The 24,319-nt window shown below is 41.1% G+C and overlaps 2 protein-coding genes across 4 annotated transcripts in view; one reads left to right on the forward strand and one right to left on the reverse strand.

The window, feature by feature from the left end:
- Positions 1-12,046, forward strand: part of UNC5C (unc-5 netrin receptor C) — a 342,182-nt gene extending 330,136 nt beyond the window's left edge. For all 3 annotated transcript variants that reach the window (XM_081020743.1, XM_081020744.1, XM_081020742.1), the window contains 2 exons: positions 2,815-2,993; positions 4,213-12,046. In XM_081020743.1, coding sequence (XP_080876869.1) covers positions 2,815-2,993; positions 4,213-4,378 — 345 coding nt within the window. In that variant the 3' untranslated portion in view covers positions 4,379-12,046. The remainder of the gene's footprint in view (positions 1-2,814; positions 2,994-4,212) is intronic.
- Positions 12,047-20,335: 8,289 nt separating this feature from the next.
- The window catches only part of BMPR1B (bone morphogenetic protein receptor type 1B), an 87,448-nt gene continuing 83,464 nt past the window's right edge, over positions 20,336-24,319 (reverse strand). Inside the window, exon 11 of the mRNA XM_081020921.1 lies at positions 20,336-22,997. Coding sequence (XP_080877047.1) covers positions 22,872-22,997 — 126 coding nt within the window. The 3' untranslated portion in view covers positions 20,336-22,871. The remainder of the gene's footprint in view (positions 22,998-24,319) is intronic.

Raw genomic sequence — 24,319 nt, forward strand, 5'->3', positions numbered from 1 at the left:
TTAAAAATAGAGAAAATTTTGGCTCAGTACTCATCTACCCTTAGTAAGTGTGACCTAGTTTTGATGGGTACAGCAAGGAACTTAGCTATATTTTCTGTGATCTTAGGATTGGAAACTGCCATTAAAAGTGAGATATAAAATTCATCTGAGCTCCCCAAGTGAAAAGAAAGTACCAGGGAGATAAAATGGGATCTTATGTCCCTATAAAAATTACAGTGCAGGAGAATGTGGACTAATGTTTCGACTGAGCCACTTCCGCAAGGACAAACTCTCTGATGCCAAGACAGCCTGGTAAATCAGCCTCCCATAACTGCTGATGGCAAAACATTTAACCAGCCATTGAGAATGCTCTCCTATATCTAGGAACATTTAATCTTGCTAAATACCTAGCCGGCCGATAATAACTGCTAGGTTGCAGGACAAGGTGCAGCGGTGAGTAAGCCACATTTGCAAGAACTAACGAATTTTGCACGTTAAGAGCTGTTTGACAATAGCAAGAGCCAGGATCCTTTAGTATAAGACTTCTAAAGGCAAAAATTTTGGCAAAAATTTCCTGTCTTTGCATTCCTGCATGTTTGTCCTCATCTCTGTCAAATATACCTGGGTTTCCTCCTTCAAGAGTGTCAGTGTCTAAATAATAATAATAATAATAATAATAATAATAATAATAAATAATTAATAATAACAATATATTTATACCCTGCCCATCTGGCTGGGTTTCCCAGGCACGTGCAGCACAGTGGATTACAAGGAACAAATATCTAACAGATTCTGCTGCACATTTCCGTAGGTATGTAGTACAGGTAGCTGAGCTCCTTAAATTTACTTTCTCTGAAATAAAGCAGAAGAAATAAACCCTCATAGGAATGAATAGCGCCATTAGATCATATGGGGACAGTGAAAAACACTACAGACCAAAATTGGAGGATGTGGGCCAAAAGTTGCCATCTGTGGGTGATCTTTGGCCCATACCCCCCCAATCCCCCCCCCATCATTTATTTTTCTCCACCCCATTGGAATTAATGGAATGATTTGTTCTTATGGGGGATTTGTTCTTATGGGGGAAAAGTCACTCCTCTTATGTGTCATCCATGGGTCATCAGAATTTTATCCAAACTTGCCATCTCTTAAAATCAGTTGTATGGAATGGTATGGAATAGCCTAACTCTGCTAAATTGCATTGGTCCAGCATTAAGATGCTTGTGCAAAGCATTTGTCAGCCAGAGAAGGCAGTAATTCTTTGATTTCAATCTGAGTGGAAGAGGAATTTGAGGCTTTTAGAAACTCACCTCTTATTTGAAGCATATTTTTATGAGTCCCTGAAGTTCTCATCTGAGCTTGGCTTCAGTGACCTTCCCCGACATCCCCAGTGTATAGAACAGGTGAAATTATATTTAAGATGAAGCTTCTGAAAAAAACGCTTACCACCATCTATGCTAACTTGAAAAACTTTGCACCCTGCATTTTCTTGTTATGGTGAGTTCTATTTAAGCCCTGGAAAATGGTGTGATTTTAAAGTGGTTCTATTTGTGGCAATGCATTGTGGAGAGCCAGTTACCTTATAGCCGGGAAGGCAGCTAGTGGAAATACAAAGAAATTGACATTTAAAGTGGGTCTTTTTATTGTTTTAGTTGTTCATAGACAAGGCTTGCTTTACTTTTCCAGTTGGCTGATGTGATGGCCAAATTAATTTCCTTTCTTCCGCTGCAGATGAAAGATCCTGAAATGATACGTTTTTATTCTTCCCATCTACTTTAAATGTCACACAGTTTAGGAGGGGGTGAGTGTGTGTGTAGCTTTAATGCAGGTTTTAACAATATATGTCTATCTCTGACTGTCAACCTTTTCTTCGAAGGAGATAGGCACTATTTCATATAATTTCATTCAATAGTGAATGCAGAGGGGGAAATGTGCTGATCTGCGGGGGGGGGGGGGGAGCAAGGCAGAGGTCAGAGTGTTAGTTCTGCTACTGAGTTGTTTATGTTTTCTTGGACGTGTTTTGACCTCCATTTCCCCATCTGCAAATCAGGGTAATCATGCTTTGTGAATTGATTTAGAATACTACAGATGTGGTGTGCTGCAAAGGAGGGCAGCCCCAGTTTTATCAGGCTGCCCAACGATGTGTATCCATTATTATTTGCCTTTTTTCGGTTTGTCAGTATGGTTTGCCCAATGGCTCTGAAGCGCCTCCTCTACTGTGACATTTCTTCTTGCAGAAAGTAGTTTTATTTTTAACAGGATCGTTCAAAACGTATATCTTTCTTTGTGGATTTATACAGTTGACAATCACCTGCAGAGCTCTCGCCAATTTTGTCTAAAGACAGGCAGCATCTGGAACGTACAATATTTAGGCCATTAGGCTTTTGCCTATTTGAAAAAGACATTTTACAAAACTAGCGTGAAGCAACATGTAGCAGTTTTCTCTGATGTAATAGAGAGCAGTGCATCCCTAAGTTAAGGATGATAGGTGGTATAGTCAATAATGAACTAAATGAATGGCTTGCCTAAGCATAAGAAGTTTTATGTTTTATGTGCATTTTTTAAAAAATAGGTTGTTTTCCCACTAAAAACCCATCCAAAGTGGCTTGCAAAGAGCTTTCATCTGTGTTCTTCAGTAATATTTATTCCTTCTTTTTTATATATATTTGTATTCCACTTTTGCTCTGAGGAGCTCAAGATGGTGTACATAGTTTTACTCCTCCCCTTTTTTATCCAGGAAACTATGCTTCACAGATTGCTTCTCTGTAGATAATAAGTTTATTTCCTCTGCTAATAATGCTGCCGTATCCTCTTCTCCTCTTCTCTAAAATGCAGGAACCTACTGGCATTGAATATCCACTCATGGACCCAGCAAACACCATCACCACCGTAGTAGGACCTTGTGCATTCAGTATCCCCCTCCCAATCCGACAGAAGCTTTGCAGCAGCCTAGATGCGCCTCAGACAAGAGGTCATGACTGGAGGATGCTGGCCCACAAACTGAAATTGGACAGGTGGGTAAGCATGCTGGCCACACAAGCTGTGCAATGTGGCAGAGGATCGATAAATGGGTGCGTGTGCTAGTGAGACCTGGCACAATCCTTTGGGAAATTCTGAGTTTCAGTCCTCCATTGAAATTTGCACAGATTTAGTCATCTCGAGGAAGCCTAGTATAGAATAAGGCTCCCTGGAACCAGTGAGGTGCTTGCATGCCCATCTTTGGATTAGACTTTGTGTCCTGTAATGCATGTGACAAAAGGTCATTTTTATGTACTGAGTTGAATAGGATCCAAAAGGCAGCAGTCTGATTAGTCCTAGAACAATAGGATTCAGAATGCAGCAGTCTGATTGGTCCTAGAACAATAGGATTCAGAATTCAGCAGTCTGATTGGTCCACAGGAGCCACCCAATCCAGCTCCAGGTGGAAGTGAATCCGCAACCTGATTGGCCTACAGGTGAATCCCGGAGCTGAATAAAGAGCATGAAATCCACTCTCGACTCCAAGTATATTTTAGTCATAGATGTTTTTGTGCTGACAATCGGAGATCATAGGGAATGCATGCCATTTCAAAGCATGCTTACTAGTAGAGCAGCTACTAGGTGTAGCAGAGTTATTGGTCGTCCAAGCGGGGCAAAATGTGTTCTTCTGCATTATGGCTAAAATGAACAGGGACTTCATGTCCTTAATTAATTTTATAATGAATGTTTTTAGAATGTTGGATTATTTTGATTGTTGTTAGCCGCCCTGAGCCCAGCTTCGGCTGGGGAGGGCGGGATATAAATAAAAAATTATTATTATTATTATTATTATTATTATTATTATTATTATTATTATAGCAGGTGTTGCTGGAAGGAAGTGGTTGTACTGTGGACTGTTGTCTACTCAGCTGCTGCATGCTTCCATGGTTAAGTCACAGTTGCCCCAGCTTCTGTCCATGACACTTGCCAGTGAGTGGTAACAGTGGCTGAATGCTACATTCACCACAGCTGCTGCACATGCATGACTGTATTGACATTGTAGACCAGGGATGGACAGTGGCCTTGCAGCTGTTGATGGACTCCAACCCCCATCAGCTCCAGCCAGGATAGCCAATGATCAGTAATGAGAGGAGCTGTAGTCCAGAAACATCTCAAGGGTCACAGGTTCCGCAGCCTGTTGTTCAGCATCTACGTTGATAGTGTGGGGTCAGGTGAATGGCAACGCTCTTAACTGTAGTCATTGTCCCGTTACAGGTACCTCAATTATTTTGCTACAAAATCAAGTCCCACCGGTGTGATCTTAGACCTTTGGGAAGCTCAGAATTTCCCTGATGGGAACCTGAGCATGCTGGCCACAGTTCTGGAAGAGATGGGAAGACACGAGACATTCGTTTCACTGGCACCAGAAGGAAAGTACTGAGGCAACCTTAGGAGGAGAAGGAAGGAATGTTAACCACGTCGGCTGTGACTAACTCAAACCGAGCACCCCAGACCAATGCGTTCCAAAGCAAGAGGCATTCCAGAGTGGGGGGGAAAGACACAAAATCCTGACTTTTCACATGCATTCTCCTTGTACATTATCACAGGATTTAAAAGAAATCTCACAAAGTTGTTACCTTGATAATATAATTCAGTCTAACATTCCTCTCAGCTTGGCTGTACACTGCTTGGTACAGGATTTTACAGTTTCCTAGGAAACGCTTTTTATTGCTATCCAGATATATGGATAAACTTTCTTAACAATCCCAGTTTCTATGAACATTGTTTACATCAAATCCTGGGCAGCGGGATGGAAAGGACTGTCCATGGCTCTCTTTTATATATATCTATATTTTCTTCTTCTTTTGTTGAAAGCCATTCTAGACCAAGCCATGGACAAAGCAGGGTTGTGGCTATTTCCAGATAAGTCAGTTCCTCACACCCATCTCAAATGCATTTCATGGTTGCAAATCTGTCCATCAGATGTCTTAAAATAATCCGTCACCAGACTGCTTTCTGGATTGAGTTGTTAAGCCAGAGTTTTAAATTTGTGCATCTGGCAAGGAGATAATGTAGATTCTGAGCAGGAATGCAAGTACCTCTCCCTACCTTCCCCAGGGATGCCTGTGCCCCTTGGTGACTTAAACTGCAGGGATTTTCTCTCCCAGCTCACAGTGTCCCCTGCCTCCATCATCAAAGTGTGGGTGTGTGGGTGTATGTGATATGCAATTTGGCGTGGTTTGGGGGAGAGAGAGAGAAACCCTACCAAAAAGGGGGGGGGAAGAAAAAAAGAATTTGCTTGTATGGTTATTTACTGAATAGTATCTAGTGCAAGGAATATTATATTTCTTATTATTACTACTATTATTTTTGCTTTCCAGATTTATCCACAGCATTAATCATTTGAGCAATGGCAGCACCCACCCTGGAAGCTGTATGTGGCTGCCAAGGGTCTTCTAATCCCTTCTAACGGGAGCTTTCATCCTCTCTCTGTCCTTTTCTAGCTCTGTGGTTCCCCTCAAAACCCGTTCCAGTGAGCTGTTGAATGGGTTGCTATCAAACTGCAAGCCTTTTGTGCTGCAAACTTGCCTTTTCCATGTGGATTGTAATGCATTCATATTTAAAACTTATGTGGACCATTTCGCGCAAATGAGATATTTCACATGCAAAAAACACTACAAGTTAATCTGCCCTTACTCATTTCAAGACGTTCTCTAGTGGTGTTGATGCTGGCTTCTCTTTCTGTTTGCCATAAACCAAAGTATCGTGCAAGTCAAGGGGGACTGGGTGAATTTGCAGTTTAACTGACCAATCCTAGGCGTATCACCACTTTAACAATATTGGCTTCATATTCCTATGTTTATAGAGGAGTCCTTCCAGTTATTGGTCTCAATCCAAAGATTCATTTTATTTTTTTAAAAAAGCTTTCCATGCAAGTTATTGGATGACAGTTTGGCTTGCATATACTCATTTATTTCTAAAGGTAGGGGCAAATGTCAATGAATTGCTAAGTTTAAGGGCAGATAACTTGCTTGTGTGGCGTCTCAGACCTTTTAAAGTGGATTAAGTCTCAGCATAAACAATGGATTACTGTGAGTTCCATTGCACGGCAAGGAACTCTAAAGAGAGTGTGCATCTTCAAGGCCCATCAGTGGGACTGACGTTGATTTCACATAGAGGAGAAATATCCTGAAGATGTGGCACCTTCACAGTGCAAATGAGAGATTGCTGACTTGGAGCAATGCTTTGCCTCAGGCCAAGGAAGTGACCATCTCAAAAACATATAAATACCACCCCCTCTCGAATCACATGCACAGACATTTTCTTTGAGGGACTAAAATCGACCAGTTAGTACCATTTTGTGGAAACAAATGTGAGATTCTCGAGAAAAGACTTTTTTACAAAATGAGAATGTCAGAGTTTTCCATCCTATAGCCTCAGTGATCCAGGACAGTGATGGAACAGAATTCAGTTCTCAGTTACACACAGTGGCCTTTTACAAACCTTGTAATCTCCCTGCATCCCATTTTAAATGAACACCCTGGGGTCAGTGAAGCACTGTTGTGTCCTTAAGTTAGAATAGCAAGGGCAGAATCGTCCCTTTCATTTTGATTTCTTAGTTTCTTTTCCCATGCCGTACTTGTTCTCAGAATTGTTTGTCCAATGAGTTCATTTTCTTTGTTGCTCTGTGCAAGGATGTGTTTTCAGTCCATGCTCCCTGTCAGCTGCTTTGAAGTGTTAGGACACCTGTTGCCTGTTGACAAATGAAATTGGTGGTGGTTCAGTTGGGGCCCATACACATTAAGCAGAGGGTCTTCTCTGAAAAAACAGGGTGTCCCTCTTTGGCTTCTGTTTACAACTTTCCCTGCCTTTCTCTTCCCATATTAGAAGAGCTCTCTTACCATCCCCACTTGCCTGAGGCCTCAGTCCGGCCAGCTGATATTCAGATAAGCATGATTTTATTTCTCTGAAGGTAACTGGAAATGCCACTGGTTAACACACAAGGTGGATTTTGCCTGACCTTTTCCCCATTTTGACATTTCCACAGGCTTTTATGTTCCGTCCAGTGACCGTGTTTTTATTAAACACAGAGCAGCGTTCATAAAAACCTTTCACGTTAGGAAAGTAGTTGGCCTTCAGCCTTTGACAGTCAAAAGCAAGGTACAGGTTTTGGCTGGGTTTGTGGTGGACACAGGGCGCCTTTCAAAATGTGGTCAGGATTTGGTCTGGAATGCTCTAGCTGAACTTTTTGAGTAACTCTGGACCCAGCGTGCTGCCTTCTGGACTAAGTTGTTCTTTGTATTCAGAGACAGCCTCTACTTGACTGTCAGAAAATCAGATGCAGGAGCTTTTTGAAGTAAAAAGTCCTTTGCTGTATCGCTTTTTCTACCTGGTATTTTAAAGGGAAATCTGTACCACCACTGTAGAGGCATAACACAGACCCTCCAAGTGTCCCTGTTTTACAGGGACAGTCCTGGATTTACAGAAGCTGTCCCGGTTTCTAATCCCAGAATGTCCCGCTTTTCCTTAGAGCACCCCTATTTTCATAGGAGAAATGTTGGAGGGTGTGGAGTTATGCGACCCCCGAGCCAAGGAGATATGCAACTATGCAACCTTTAGAAGACATCTGAAGGCAGCTCTGTATAGGGATTTTTAAAAAATGTTTAATGTTTTCTTATGTTGGAAGCCACCCACTGGGTGGGGCAACCCAGTCAGATGGGCGGGGCATTAGTAGTAGTGTTAAATAGGACATCCCAATTTTCATTGGATAAATGTTGGAGGGTATGATAACACAGTGCTGTGGAGTACAAGCAAAGAGAGAGAACAGAACATAATGACAACAATATTTAATTGCAATGATAACAATTTAATGGTAATGGCAAAGTTGTGTTCAGCATAATTTCCTGTTCTTTCCCCTAACACCTCTTTCCATTCTCCCTCGAGGTTTCACTTCCTATTTTTCATTTACATTTCCCCCCACCCCCACCAGGGGAGATTCTGTTACCTCAGTCTCACTAACCCCACTCTACCCCAAAGTTCAGTAAGGGAAACGAAAACATTTTGCAAGAACAATGTACAATCATTAAGTAGGCTTGGTAGCTTTTAGAATTATATTGTTGTCTCCAAGGCCTTCTGCATATATTTTTTCACGTACAAATGAATACCCTCTGTCTTCTCCTTTGTTGCACATGTTCCAATATTAAAAATTGGCTTTTGGAGCATAAAATGCTACTTTTATTTTCAAGTCATTGAAATCTTTTGAGAAAGAGGCTATCTGTACTCATCTTTGGGAAGAAAAAATATTTTGCATGTACATTGGTGTTTCATTCTTCCATCTTTCTCAAAGTGTACTTTCTGAGGTGTGAAAGATGCATGATGCCCTGATGGGGATTTTTTTATTCTTATTTTGAAAAGCCCTGGAAAAAGACAATGTGTGCGTGTATTATTTAGGACAGCCTCTCCTAAGCTGGTTCCACTTCTGTTCAGTTCCATCCACTGTGTCTGATAGACAGGGATACTGAAAGTTTCTGGTCTGAAAGTTTGAAAAGCATCAACTTAGGAAAGGCTGATTTAGGGAGAGGTTCATTGGTAGAATACATGTTTGGCATGAAGAAGGTCTAGGGTTCAGTCCCCGGCATCCTTTGTGAGGGTTGGAAAACCCCAGAAAGCCATTGCCAGCCAGCAAAAACAGTGATGAGTTGAATAGGTGAATAGTAAAACTTGATAAAAGTCAGCTTTCGGTGTTTCTAAAAACAGTGTGATGCTTGTTCCATCATATTCATATTTATGAGATAGGAGTAACAAATCCTGGCTGAAATTGTGTCGGGTAGGTGGGTGATAATAATAAGGCGGGGGGGGGGGGGAGAGAATACCTTTTAAGAAAAGTAGAACAGTTCCTAATCATTATTCCTTGGAAGTAGTCTTCAGGTTGTTCTTGGCTATTTTTTTCTGCTCGTAACTTGGCCTGTTCACTCCTGTCACTGCATTGCTTGCTAATTTCTGCAGCCTCTAGATTGGATGAGCATCAGCTGCTGAGGTCTCTGTGACCTCCAGGCTCACACCTGCATGGTTCAGGTGAGTAGAGAACTCCTTGATTGAAAGTTACCAATTTAGAAATCAAAGCCATCCAGTTGTTCCTAGAGAGAGGACTGGGAAACAAGGCATTCCACCTATTCAGTGCAAGAAAGGAAAAGTCCAACTTTCCCCTACACTTTGTGGTTATTACAAGCCTCGTTGAATTCCCAGGTAGGTGGGCATAGGATTGCAACTTTTGTCAGCTTACTGCTTTCGTAACTCCCTAGGAACAAGTGAGCTGTAGCTGCTGTGTGGGATGTCATGATTATTACAAATTCTGTGTGTTATTAATAGTGTGCTAGAGAGCTCTTCATAATGCCCCTCTTTTAAGAGTTTTTAAGGATTTCATCTGGCCGTTCTGAGCTCTCTGAGAAGGTGGAGGAAGGAGTTCTAGGGTCCTAGTTCTTGTTTTGTGACTATCAGAAGTGAACTGTTAGTGCCATTCCTCATTTCAGCTGCCCCCACTTAACATCCTTCATTACACTGATTTGTGAGTCTTCTGGAAGGATTTTAGGCTGTGTCATTTTGCTGTGCATAAGGGGGGTGCTTTTCTAGTCTTCTACTATTACAGGAAAGGAAGGGAAGCTCAGAAAATTGTGTTCACAGGTTTGATCTTCTAAAAATAACCAAGGATAGAGTTGTTGGGATTTTGATGTGGATACACGCTTTATCTAACGTTTCCTATGTCCCACCCCCCATGGAGACATTTCTTTATATAGTCAAATATGCGTGGACTCCCAACTCTCACTGGCCTTACCAACAGTGGCCAGGTATGTTGGGGGCTGCATATAGATGGGGAAGACTGGCATGCGTAAAATTGTCAGGAAACTGTCTTCAGCCATATAGGTTGAAAAGAGACACACAAAATGGCTTCCCAACCTCTGTATTTGCTATGAACCTATATATGAACATATACATATAAATGTATATGGGTGTGTGGGTGTTTTCACACACACTGGTTAAATTGTGTCTTATATGAAGTAGCCCGGAAGAGAGAAGTTCTGGGGAAAAGGGAGAATGGTAGAGAAGCTTTAAGAAAACCAGAATCCTTTGGCTGCGTTTCTAAATGCTTGTTCTCGCTGCCATCTAGTGGCAGCATACGCAATCTGAATATGTTTCATTTTATGTTTTGCTTGTTTTTCAAACTAGTAAAAAATACTTTTTTATCTTGGGAATGAATGTAATTTCTTTTCTTTCTTTCTTTTAAAATAACCAGACTCAGAGCTAGTACAGAGTACAGGATAAGAGCTTGGCAAACTGCATTTATGAGGAATTTAATATTAGTCAGCAAAGGAATCCAACCTAGAGAGAAGGCACATTTTTAAATAAATCCAAAAAATGCTAAGCTTCCACAATTGTTACAGTCTTTTTAGTTCCATTTAAAGTAATTGCTTATTTTTCCTATTAGCCTCTTATAATTTTGCAGATTTGTGTATTGTATACAGCTACTCATGACATGTCAGCTGCTAGTAATATAAGTAAAATATATAAATTTATATATACATATACATCTATATAAAAGTACCTAGAGATGTTAAGAACTGTTTTACTTCTTTATTTTAAAAATCCTATGATGAGGAAGAGTTGTTTTAGCTTATTTGCAATTTTCTTGTAGCATTTTCCTTGACAAATCACATGTCAGAATACTCTTGAAATAGCACATTCTAAATAGTTTAAACAGATCATCCTTGGAATGGCCTCAGTTCATTCCTAGGGTGCTTAGATGTTCTGCAGTCTCTGCAATGGACTTTCTTCTTTCCAATGTAGTAGTTGCAAGTGGCCCTTTCATTTCTCTACATGAGATTCCCGTGTACTTATTTTGACTATTTTATCATTTGAATAATGTCTGAGGGATCACCATACACTTCTGTTTCCTTTGCTTGACATCTGGGGAAACCACTGGGTTCATTCACCCCCAACTCAGCAAGAAGGGATCCGACATATAGCTTAAAGGGGTTGAGTTCAAGTACTAACAGTCTCCATCATTTCTACAATAAAGAGTGATAACTTAAAAGTTGTCAATAGATGCAAAGCTGCTGTGAGCATCTCTGGATCAAGCTAACATCTTTTCCCCATTCACTTCTTTTCTTCTGCTTCAGTCTGAAAAATGTTTCATTGTGTTTGTAGTGCAGTCAAGGACTTGGGAGATAGTACCACACGTGACTTTTCATCTTGGTAATGAATGTAATTCTTGCCCTTTTCTTGCTTTCTTTTTCTTTAAATCTGTACTGAGAGCCAGTGCAGCAGCAAGGGGCTTAAAGGCTCCAAGCTGCAAACCAGGGAAGACCCTATTTTAAATCTTGCCACTCAACAGGAAGCTTGAAGCCCTTGCTCTCAGTTCCTCCACCTGTATTGTGGGCATAGCAACAGCAACCTGGCTGAACAATGCTTTGAATATGCAAATGCCCCATCAAATGCTGGGTAGCATAGTTCTCTTAGTTGTGGGAATAATCATATAACTAATGAGCAAGCAATAAATACAAAAGGCATGTGAGATACACACACACAGAGCTGATTCTGGCTCATGAGTTCAAGAAACTTTAAGAGGATTTTGAGGGTGTTTCTTTTTCCTTCTCCTCCTCATCCTCCTCCCCTCTCTGTTCCAAAACTCAGCTAACAGTTTCTGAATGAGAAACCAAACCTCTATTCCCTAAAACTTTACCTCTGTTGAGGTAATCAGGTGTTTTATCTGATCAGGTGTTTTATCTGAAGGGAAATTCTACCTATGTTACTTATTTCCATATTGCCTTTAAGACGTTCGCCACAAAAAACTCACACGATGGATGCTGGCATGGTTCCTGTAGCATTGTGGTGTTTGTTTTGAGTGATCAGGCTGCAAAAGCAGAAGGGTGAGTGAGCAGCTATGAGGTGCTTGAGTCCTCACCTGAGGCCTATCACTGCTTTGAGGAAATGGGGAAGGCTTTTGCTTCTTGTGTTGTGGAGCACTCTCTTATACTAGGGTAATATCAAGGTTGGTTGGTGACGTTGTGGTTGTATGCCACTCCCTCCTTAGCAAGTAGTTGCTTGTATAGGGGGGGAAAAGTAGGACCAAGAGGTGTTCATTAGCAGAAGACAGTTGTGTGTCTGACTGATGACTCCTCTTTCAGGGTCATTCTCCCAAGGTGGCTAGTTATAATGTAAATCTTCACGTAAGCTGATGGTTTGGACTGACGTGAGTAAATGGAATCGCTAACTCTTCATGTCTGCAGTGCATGAGGGGGTTCACAAGGCATAAGTTAAGAGATGGGCCATAACTTCAGAACAATGGTTGATCTTCCACCAAGACATGAAAAGAGCTTAGCAACTTGTATACAACTCATTGGTATTATAGTTTACTCTTTTTCATGGAGAAAGGAATTTAGCATTTTCTATGTCAGTGAAAATGTGCAGTGGTTTTAGCATCTGTTGCAGGTCAGAGATTTTCAGCCACCCCACTCCACCCCCTTTTTCCTAGAGGCCAAGTTAATTGTATGATGGGTGCAGTCTTGTTAGGCAAGGAAACCACAGAGGCGGCATCCTTATCTAATGATTTTGATTTTCTTTCCAGGTTTATGAAACCAAATGTCACTTCCTTTGGCAATTGCTTTTGACACTGGTGGGAGTGGGATGTCTCATAGTCTGGTATAAACCATTGTTGCATTGTTTAGCTGAGCTTGTGTGGTCCACACATGACTATTTCCACAGACTGGCTATAATATAAACCCAGGAGATTAGGGGAGGGAGGAAAATAATGCAACCGAGTAAACAAGATAATGCCGAGCAAAGCTGCACACGGTGCTCACTTTCATTCTCCTCCTTGGTCTTTGCAAATCATCATTTCCAAAAATAAATCCCTAACCACACATCAGCTTCTAACCCCTCTTTCTGAGAGGGCACTGAACATAATCGGCACTAAGACATACGATTCTCCTGAGGCTCATATTATGGCATCTATGTATGTGACTTCCTTCGCTGAGCGATGCTCTTTCAGCCTATTACTGAGCAGTAGCAGTAAGAAGACTTAGGCATTTGATACCTGCCTTAAGCACAGGCAAATGCAACCTTGGTAGCAGGGTGGGAATGGGCAAGCGGCTGTCTAGTCAAGGCTTGGAAGGAGAATTTTGTTTCTCAACTTTTTGCATCTCAGAGCTGAACCATAGCAGCGTTACTTAGTTTGTGCTGGGGGTGGTCTTTGTTTATTGTTTTGCTGATCAGCTATGGGAAAGTGTTTGGTTTGATCTCCCTTATTGCTGTATCTTCTATGCAATTCCTTTTTCTAAAGAATAACTAACAGAGCAAAGTGCTAGCCATTGCATTTCTTTGTATTGCTGTACAGTGGAAGTGTAGTTTACTAGTTCAGAGTGTGCCTCTGTCCCTTTCTCCCCGTTTTTTCTTCTGCCCTCCGTTTGTAAATGCCTGCATTTATGCTGTCAGCCTGACATGTACAAAGTGTAAGAAAGAATTTTTAAACAGGTTATAAATTATATTTATAAGCAAGTGGAAAAAAATCCTATGTGTCTTTTCATTTAGTGACCAGAGAAAGCATCTTCTGCTGCCTTTGTCAGCAGGGACAAAACTTGTTTTCCTCTCCATCACTGGCGAAGAAGCCTGTTGTTCACACACAAATATCTGCTTTAGCCTCATTTCCAGCCTAAGGTCAATAACACACTTGCTGTTTTGCTGGTGGGCAGTGGTTTGACTTCACCCCCGAAGGTGCACGCCATTGTCTCTCAAGACAGACAGATGCTAACATATTCAATTTCATATCTGCTATTTTAGGTTCCACAATAAATGGGTTTGGTGCTGTTGCGCAACAAATCTGCTTCTCAAAAATAAATAAATAAATCCCTGGACTTTTTGCAGTAAGAAAAGCGATGGGGGAAAAATGCACTGGAAAGTGTGGGAGGAAAAACTGCTTGATGTAACCCCATATAACCTCTCTGCAAGCAAACCAAACGTTGTGCTTTTCACCACCTTCCTCCCAAACTTGCTGAGAGCATTATTATTTTTAAAATAAATAAATAAATAAAATAAATAAATATCAAGTTGTGGCAAACACTGCCAGCTGTTGAATATGGTAATGATTAGTCAAGGCCTCAGGAACTCTTTCTCCAAAAATGTGCTATTAAATGTTCTTTTTTTTTCTATAAAACATTTAGTCCACAATACTGTATAGAGGTAACACATGAATAGATTACCACTGGGACCCAGAACAGAAATGAAGAAGCTACCCCTTACAGAAAATCAAAGCAGTTGTGTCAACTTCTTTCACCTTTCCGCCCCCTGCCCTCCCAAACCTTCTGAGCTCACAAGACAATTAGGCATTTGTTTTTCCAGTCAGATCAGCCCTCTGGAGCCCCAAACACCACATACTCTTTTGTATCAGAAATCTTTCTGTAGCTTGAAAGACACCTGCTTTTTTATGCATTCAAAATGTCTTGCTTTGTTCTGTTTAAATCAAAGGAGTATAAATCAGAGTAAAAAGTTATTGTTTTGCCATGCTGTTTCCCAGTTGGCTTCTTCATTACAGTATTACAAAACTTCTATTTTTCACTTGGCGTCATTTAAATGCAGTAAAACACTGGAACTCAAGAGGCCCATTAGATACAGTGATGGCCCAGCCCCTGTGCGTCAAGTGTGGCTCACTGCCAAATTCCTACAACACCTGGGCAGGAAGAAGCAATGGAAACAAGGGAGAAATGGAACCACACTGCAGACAAAATAGCTTTCCAGTATGTGAACTGATCCCATTTACTCTCATAGGCCAGAGGCAAGGATCAAGTAGACTTCTTTATGTTTTGATTTGCTAGCATAAAACTGCACAAACCACAAGACGTAGCTGGTGGATCATTTTGCACAGGTCTGATTGACTGATTGATTGATTGATTGATTGATTGATCTAGCCAGCCTGTTATAGTGGGATCTCTCATCAGAGTTCTAGCAGGTGATTTAAACCAGGGGTCAGCAAACTTTTTCAGCAAGGGGCCGGTCCACTGTCCCTCAGACCTTGGGGGGGGGGGCAGACAATATTTTTGGGGGGAGGGGGAATGAACGCATTCCTATGCCCCACAAATAACCCAGAGATGCATTTTAAATAAAAGGACACAGTCTACTCATGTAAAAACACGCTGATTCCCGGACCATTCGCAGGCTGGATTTAGAAGGCGATTGGGTTGGATCCGGCCCCCGGGCCTTAGCTTGCCTACCCATGATTTAAACCAATAATCTATTGTTAATTTCACCATTGAGCCCTTGATGGCATTATTCCTGCATTGTAGGAGTTGGACCAAATGACCCTTTAGGGTCCTTCCAACTCTACAATTGTATGACTTATAAGCACTGCAGTGTACACTGCTTCTAATCTCAAAGTAGTCAGCCATCTCCACAAATAGGAAGAAGCAGGATTTAGAGCTTCAACCCACCAGCCTCTGCCAGCATTGCCAGTGGTCAGGGGTGATGGGAGTTGTAGTCCACATCTGGAAGACAGCATGATGGCTATCCTTGCCTAGTGGTTTTACCTATTAAGCACCAGTGCACGTTCTCTTGCAGAGAAAGGAGTTTGGTTATGTCTTATATTTCTGAACTGCCCTTCATTCCAAGGATCACAGTGTGATTTACAATATAAAATCACAAAATAATAGCATAGTAACAATTTAAAAGGCCATGGATGGTTTAATGAGCCAAAGGCTAATAGTGGCTCAGCACAGTCAGGGATGGGATTACAGGAAAGGGGGTGTCTAAAACACACACATTTGTAGGTTTGCAGACTTGAGGAAACAAACCACAAGGAGTACAGTTTACAAATGGTGGCCTCCTTTGAAAACACTTAGGTACATAGAAAGGTACCTTTATAGAGTCAGACCATTGGAGCATATAGCTCAGTATTGTCTACACTGGCTGACAGCAGCTCTGCAGCATTTCAGGCAGAAATATCTGCCAGCTCTACTTGCCAAAGTGAGGGATTGAACTTGCGACCTTTTGCATGCAAAACAGATGTGCTACTACTGAGCTCCAGCTTCCCCCTATTTCTCACAAGGAGATACACAAATGACACAGCCCCCATCCCCCCTCACCCAGTATTTCCCTGCTTCATTGAAGAAAGTGCCTGTGTTCAAAACTAGTGTCCCTTTATGTCCAGTGGCACTCACAATGGACCACATTATAGACCACATCCTCACATTGATCTATAGGAGGAAATTCCTCCCCCAATGCAATGGGTGTTTTACATTAAAATCAACAGCAGGATGCAGCCAAACCAATATGCTGTTAACAAGGGGTTGATGATGAAGTGTGTGGCATTATTATAAAGCATTCAGATGGACAGGGTGCAAAAGCAAATGAGTATGCAAATATAAGATTGGTGCACAGTATAAATCCGATTTCATTGTCTTGCACAGAAGAAATTGAGGTAGGTAATTAAACCCTGCTGATCAGGCATAACATTAGGCATGGTTGAAAGTGGGCCTTTGGAGGCCAGTTGTGATGCTAGATTGGTGCCCTGCACTTCGTCTTCAATCCCTTGAGGTTTGGCAGGGCAAGGGGAATCCTACATCACAACTCATTGCAACACTTTCCCTTGGGCTAAACAGAAGGGAAGAAAGCAAGCAGGAAGGGCCAAAGAGGTCAGATAACCGGCTTCTGGGAAGAAAAAGGCAGCAGCTGCGGGGTGCATGACATCCCACGACAAAAGTGCTGCTGATTTGAAAATTGATTTGGCTCCAAAATATTTTTGACATTTTGGTTGGCCACTTTTTTGTCCACCCTCACACAAGTCCAAAACAGAGCTCACTTGTGGTCAAAGCACCCAAGTGACTGGCAGAAATGAAATGCACTTGCAATAAAATATAGATGTGAAGTGGAGGATAAAAATCAGAAGAGGCTTGTGGGAAGCAGCAATAAATTAAAGATGCACACGCAAAACATCCACTTAAAACTGGTTTGGAATGCATAAACCTTTAGCAATGTAGCCCTGTCTCAATGCTAGCTTAACCCCAGCTTTTTCTCCTTTGTTTTACACAAAACCAAACTGCCCTACATGGACCAAAACACACTGTCTTCCCCAACTATATATAAATGACCTTGGCAAGTGGCTGGCCAAGATTATGGGAAGGAAACACTTGAAACCAGAGATCTCTTTGTGGCCAGCTCTAGTTCCCGAAAGTAAATCTGGTTGTATTAGGGGAAAGTGCTCACAAAAGTTAGTTTTTTTCCCCCATTGGCAACTGATGTGATGGATACAACTCTTCCCTTTGCACAGGTATAGAGCAGTATACAAATTTAATAAACCACCACCACCACTGAGATTTCACTTTCTACTCACCCACCACTCCATCCAGTTCAAGGGCACATTGTAGGCAGGCAAAAGCACTTGAAGTGTGGAGCCAGGACCATTGTAGGGTGAGGCCTGGGAAGGGAGGTATGGCATGTTGACAGTCCAGGGGATTCCTAGAGGACCACTTCTGGTCCCTGAACCTGACTCCAACTCCCACAGTCAGGAAAGATTGTAGCTGGAGTCCAACACCTTGAAGGCGACATGATTCCATACCTGCCATTTTCGACTCTCCTGTGCCAAACCAGTTCTTGAAGAGGCTCAGTTGACCGCAGGCAAAGCACACATACTGCATGGTACTCATTAAAAACTGGGGAGAGAATTTGTGCAGTTTCCTGCTTGCTAGTTAAATGAAGACACTTTTAATAAGAAACACAGCACCTGACACAGCCAACACATCTATCATTGACCAATAATGCTGGACATTACAAAGAAGCCAAACTATTTCAAAGAGAATTGTTTTGTTTTTAAACAGGGAACTTAAAACGCTTTATTTAGGGAATGTTAAGACAGACATATACCATTTTGAACAATTAAAATACAGGATTGTTCCCTAGATGGTGCTTTCTTTCTTTTTTTTAACAATTACAGTATTTACAGATTGAATAAGGCACTGGTTCTCAAAAAAGAACACAAATCAGTATCAAGAAAAAAATTACATTGTCAACCATTCTTCAAAAGAAAGTTTGTGCTGTGCCTGCAAAGGACTAACAGTTGCAAGATTATTGTTCTCCTTGGTCTCCTCTCTTCCCAACATGCCATTAAGGTAGTTTCACAGGCTACACATTTTAATCTATATTTCCCTGAAAAGCTCTCCTTTAAAAATTCTGGTGTCTATATTTAACTATTAACTATGTCAGATATTTGAAGACCTAAAAAATGGTGAATTCTTATACAAATGGCCAACAGGGACATCATCTTTAAGGTTCATAGCTCAAATTGCTACTGGAACAGAAGAATTACTGCTTGGCAATCTTAGTGAATAACTATGTGGTCAAATAAAATACTGGTGCTAAAGCCAATTTGCAACACTGGCTAGGGATGCGTTCTGTCATTTTGAACCACCACATTGCAAAATCTGATTTCAGAAAAGCTAACGTAAGAGATGAAGGGGGAAGCAGGCCCTTCCAAGTCTTGCAGCAAACCTGAAGCAAACAAACTATGTCATTATGCCCTTTTCACTCCAGTACTAATGCCTCTCTTCTTCCATATCACATTGTCACTATGAATTGTCAGCCTACATGTTTTCATAAATAAACACTTCGCTTAGTGCTTCATCATCTGTAATATTTTACTCTTGATCCACATAATGGAGTTGACCTCACTCCCAACTGTGATATATATATATTTTCACACAGACACACACAAATATTTCCTTAAAATGCAAACCTGAACATCTCAACAGATTTTTATATATATATATTTAAAAATAAGAATATAGGGCTTATGGATACTGGCATCCAAAAGTCCATTTACTTCAGGAACCATAGAAGAAAAGGCTTTGCATCTTTAAAGTATTTGGAAAATCCAAAAACTCAGGTAACTACTAAGACCCTGTGTTTGAATCATAGTGAAATAAAATTATTTGTGCCATCTGTGGAGTCAGCCTCAAGTTAAAGGAAAAGAAAGTCCTAAAGTCCTTTTTTAATAAAATGAGAAAGGGGAAAAATTATTTTAATTATTCAGTCCGAGTTGAATAATGGGGACTGCACATGCCCATTTTTTTGCAGTTCAGCTGCTGGTGAGGCAATATGATCTGTTGTCTGCCAATCTTCAACTATTCTCACTGCAAATTCATCCCCCAACCACCACCCAAATGCTCAATCACTTTCTGGGAACTCTGGTGGCTGTGAATTGTGTGACTGGCTTACCACAGACTGAACTGCACACATAATCCATCTAATCACATTTTAGCCGCTATCAGGGTTCTGTGATTTGGCTGCAAATATTGTGCTGGAGACAAATATCCAGCTTTCCTTGGGTGAGTGGGAGCAATCACCTTTACATTATCTGCTCAAGCGGCACCATCTTCAAATTTCCAATGATTGCAGAAACTTGCTGTTTTCATAATTGTTAAGTGCAAGCAAAGTTACTCCAAATACAGGGGGGGTGGGATTCACACTGCACAACAGGGAAGGGGCGTGACCTCCATTTTTTAAGATGGTCTGGCAAGGGAGATCCTGTGGACTCCCATTTCTCATCCAGTGAGAGTTTAAATGGGCTTTCCCCACTTCTCGGTCCAGGCCATGTCAAAAAACTCCTTAGTGCTATGCATTCTTAACCTCCATTAACTAATCACCACTCAAGGCAGAGGTGATTTATGGTGCCAGCTGTCAAGGCACCTAAGAGAAAGAAGAGGACAACTTCTGAAGAAACTAGCTTTGTGCATGATTGACTCTGTTTTGGAACAGAAATGTTCATGTAAAAACAACTAATGGCTCCAGAAGTCAAATTGCTTTCAGAATAGCCTATAAATTACCCCCAAATCGATGAGAATCACCCATGCTTAACTTCATGCAGCCCATTCAGGTTTTGAAGTATGTGGAGGGTTTGTGGCTGTGCTTGAGCAAGGAATCTTTGGCTCCCTGTACGATACTTACAGGAGGGATCAGAGGTGGAAATTCTTCTGTTATTACCCACCTAGGCTGCAATCTTAAAGTGAGGGTGAATAGGTAGAAACCAAAGGTGGTTGAACTATCTTATCTAAAACCCTACCAGGTTCTCAAGAGGCATGGCAGGAGCGAGGGAGGAGAGACACACCTTTGCTCTTTGGTTCTGCAACTTAAAACGCTTTTCTGATTGCATGAAAGGAAATCAGTGAAAGAGATTTAAGCTAGCTCCTGAGCTAATCTATATTTTTGTCCAATTCATGAGTGTCAAGTGGCTGAGATAGCATTGGATTTCTCCTTCCAATGTGTTTCATGGTCCCCAGTCTCCAACAGCATTTGTCCCATTGGGCCTTTCAGTGTTGGAATTCCAACATTCAGTCAGCCAGGGGTTCAGAGGTTTTGGTGGGGATTTGGATCTGAAACTGGATCTCCTGCTCCACTATTAAGAGTATTCTCTCTGACGTCAGCAAGGGAGATCATTTGGCCTCTGAAATACCCTCCCAGGAGCCACTGGACTGCAGCCTTAAACTTTTATGTCAGGGGGAATACATATCTCCCCCATCCATCCATATTTCTCTCTGAAGTTCAGAGTCTAAAACTGCATCAATCTATCAGTCAGCTCCAATATTTTGCACCAAAAAATTAACTTCACACAGTATACTTTTTTCCCAGTGTCTTAAATTCTTACTTCCACTAACCTTGCAAAGAGAGAGGGAACACTGACTCTTATGCATGTGGAATCCAGCCTATTTAAGTGGATTTTCTTTGGGGAGGGTATGCACTTCCAACTTACAACCTACGGCTCCCACTGCACTGGGAATCTGAAGCTGCACAGTGCCCTCTGCAGGCTTCAAAATAATCTTAAAGGGACTTTCAAATGAAAAATATAACATAACAGCTCAACAATTCAAACCTACATTTAATTTTCCAAAGTGAAAAACAGCTCAGCAACCTAGAACTTCATGGTCAGAATTTTATGCAGTTTTGTTTGATAATTATGTGTGCCTTTAAGAAAAACTTGCAATATTTTTAAAAACTTGTAACTGGACGAATACACATAGCATATTTTGCTAGCTATGGTGCTACAAATTATTTTATCCCATTTATAGTTCTATTTCTTTAGTGTATTACTGTAAAACAACAACAACATGCTAGTCCTTACAGAAGACAGCCCAAATTCAGGGGATTGAGGGAAGGTTCTGAATGTAGGACAGGACTGAAAGCGCCCTTATGCAAGCAAGAAGGCCTTCTGCATGCATATGGAAACTTGCCAAATTTTGGAGAGTTTGCAACTCACATTCTGGGGAACAGAGTGCTGCAGGAGGAAGAAGAGTCCCCCAACTCCTTGTGCATGCAAAATACCTAATAAGTTCACCTCAAAACCAAAATATGAGTCTCAGTGAGTGCTTCTTTGACCAGAATTGCAGAGGAGAAAACCTGGGAATTCAGTACTCCTGCAGTACAATCTGATTTTTAAAACAATAATTTAAAAAAGAAAATGTTCTGCTCCCGTAAAGCATGTGGCCCAATAATCCAATACATAAAAACCCCCTTCACTTTAGAAAAACTCTCTCAATTTCCTTTCAAAATTAAAGAGGAAATTATATTTTTCAGAAGTTGTAAAAAGAATAAAAACCTCTCCTTTCCAAAGCAATGCTCACCTGCATGTGTTTAGAAACACACTGCAGTTTTCTTCTACCCTATTAGTGACAAGTTACTATTTCCAGGTGCATGCTGAACAGAGCACGTCCTTTTGTCAATACTCTTTATTTTCTTAATTCTCTTAAGGCAAATGGTATGCAATGCAACTTGGTCAGCCGTTTCATCAATCAGGGACTTTGCCGGTAAAGGAAAGGTTAGTGCGTATAACACCGTATTCTACCAAACTTTAGTTCACACCAATTTCAGAATTATTGTTTTGCGTGTAAAATGCCAGAAAAAAAATTCCCCAAATAATAGAAAGTAAAGGGTGCTTGGTATTACTTGAGCTTGTTTGATTAGGAGTTTTTTTCATTGTCTTCCACCTTTCACCTTTCACATCTAATGTTCCTTAGATGCCTTTAACAGTGTTGCTTTAATAAACCTGAAATGTGAAGGGCTTATACAAGGGATACTGATGGATCACTGGGTCTACTGTGCACAAGAAACTGCCTGGTAGCAGATCTAGCGATTCCCATTGAGAATGCGGTCTTTCTATCAGGGACAGCTTACATCAGGGACAGCCAATATTGTACCCTCCAGATGTTGTTGAACTACAACTCCCAACAGCCTCAGCCAGAGTAGGATGATGGGAGTTGTAGTCCAAAAAAATAATCAGAACACCACATTGGCTTCCTTTGGCCTACGTCATATATGTTGCCCAAAATCAAATTTGTATAGGCGATAACTTATATTTCTATTATATTTTTCTTTCACAACATAGTGTGTTGCCTTGGGAGTGCAACAGTCTTTCATCAGCAGGAAATCATAACCAATTTGTTTTAGACTTCAGATGCAATTTTGCTTGACTTTCCTCCGCCCCCACCCCGCTTTAGAGTAACAATATAATTCTTTTCTTGTACTTTGTATTTGCAAAGGTTCATTTTTATGAAAATTAAACAGTCCAAATATAATAATAATATTAATATTAATAACATTAGGGGCTTTCACAGAAAGCAGCATGCATAATCTTGAAGCAGTTATCGATAACTGTTTCTCCCACCGCTTCCAAAAGAGGCCAAAGGTCTTCTCATCTGGCAGCCAAGGAGCCAAACTTGATGGAGCCGCGTTGCTTTCTTTCTCCTGGAATGGCCTCTGCGCCAGAGTGGAAGATTATTTGCCGAAAGACTGCGTTCAAGGTTTATATTAGCCAAGTCTTGTAATTCCTCTTCCTGTCTCTTTGAAACATGAAGGAAAGTCCATTTTTCTGAGATTTAGCAAAGAGGTGCCTTTCTTCAGCCGAATCAGAGCTTAATGTCCTGTGACTCTGACATTTTGGCAAGAGTTTTCTTCACTCGCAGAGCTGTGAGCCGAGAAGCAGGGTTGTGAGCCCAGCATTCTGTCATGAGCTTGCCCATTTGTCTTAGGCACTAGAGGAAGAAAGAAAACATATAGATGAATGCATCACACACTCACACAAACAGAAACGCTTAAAGGTTTAATCTTGGCTGAAAGCCAAACACTGCTCTGGAAAGAAACAAAATGAACCTAATTGAGAACTCATACTGAGCAGGGAATTCTGCCCCTGTGTACCTTCAACCGTTATAGGCCTCATGTACAGCAGGACAATATGCAATCATGCTGCCCCAAGGCATGGTTCACAACTAGACGGGTGGTATTGTGGCTGCGTAAATACCATACATTTAAACCACATTTACCAAGCATATGGATTCTCCCACAGTGGTTCCTGTGAATTGCAGTTTAACCCTCACAGAGCTACAATTCCCAGCACCCAACACAGACTACCGTTCCCAGGATTCTTGAGGAGTTTTCAAAGTGCTTTAAACATATGGTGTGGACACAGCCTGTATCTGCACAATTAGTCTTGACGCTGTATGATCCTTGTCACTAGCATTGCTGAATAAGGAACAGAAGATCAAGGCAATGTGTGCTAGACTGCAGGTATGTGTGTGTTTGTGTATGTATGGATGGATGGATAGATAGATAGATAGATAGATAGATAGATAGAAGCCCAGGCCAGCAACCATCAAAGCAGTAGAACAATACAATTAAAAATAAAATCAAACATGTAAGAACAATTCGAAACAAGCAAAACAGTCACATACCCTCACAGCTAATTGGATTAGGGAACAGATATATATATATATATATATATATATATATATATATATATATATATATATGAATAAAAAAACACCCCACCTGCCTTCAGGTTTTTCACCTTTGCACCCTGCTAATGAATGGAAGAGAGCCGTGTACAGCAGCTCTTACTGCAACACAGGATGCATAGCTTCACTGTTAAGCTACTTTAAGTCAAAGAATGGGTTAGCACTCTGAAGGATAGTAAGTTACAGTGGTGCCCTCAAAACTCTTTTTATTCTGTGGTGGGCCATATACCAAATTTTCTCAATCTGCTTTGCTAGATCATTCTTTTCTCGTGTGTGTGTGTGTGTGTGTGTGTGTGTGTGGTGTTTTGGGGGTTTTTTTTACATCCCCCCTCTGCGACCCTCCCCAACGCACTCAAGATTGTTTACAACTCTTGCCATTTAAGTATTTTTAAATCTAATTGCAGAATACTTAAGTGAAGACTGCTATTCCCAAATCACAGCTGCCTCCTACAATAATAGCATTACACTGTACCACTTAACAAGATTAATGACCTCTGCATAGCATCACCATAACTGTCGGCAGATTTGTCTGCGGTACATCAATTACTGGTCTACTGATTCCA

This window comes from Podarcis pityusensis (genome assembly GCF_964106645.2).
Source record: "Podarcis pityusensis genome assembly, chromosome: 9".
In the NCBI taxonomy this organism is placed as follows: domain Eukaryota; kingdom Metazoa; phylum Chordata; class Lepidosauria; order Squamata; family Lacertidae; genus Podarcis; species Podarcis pityusensis.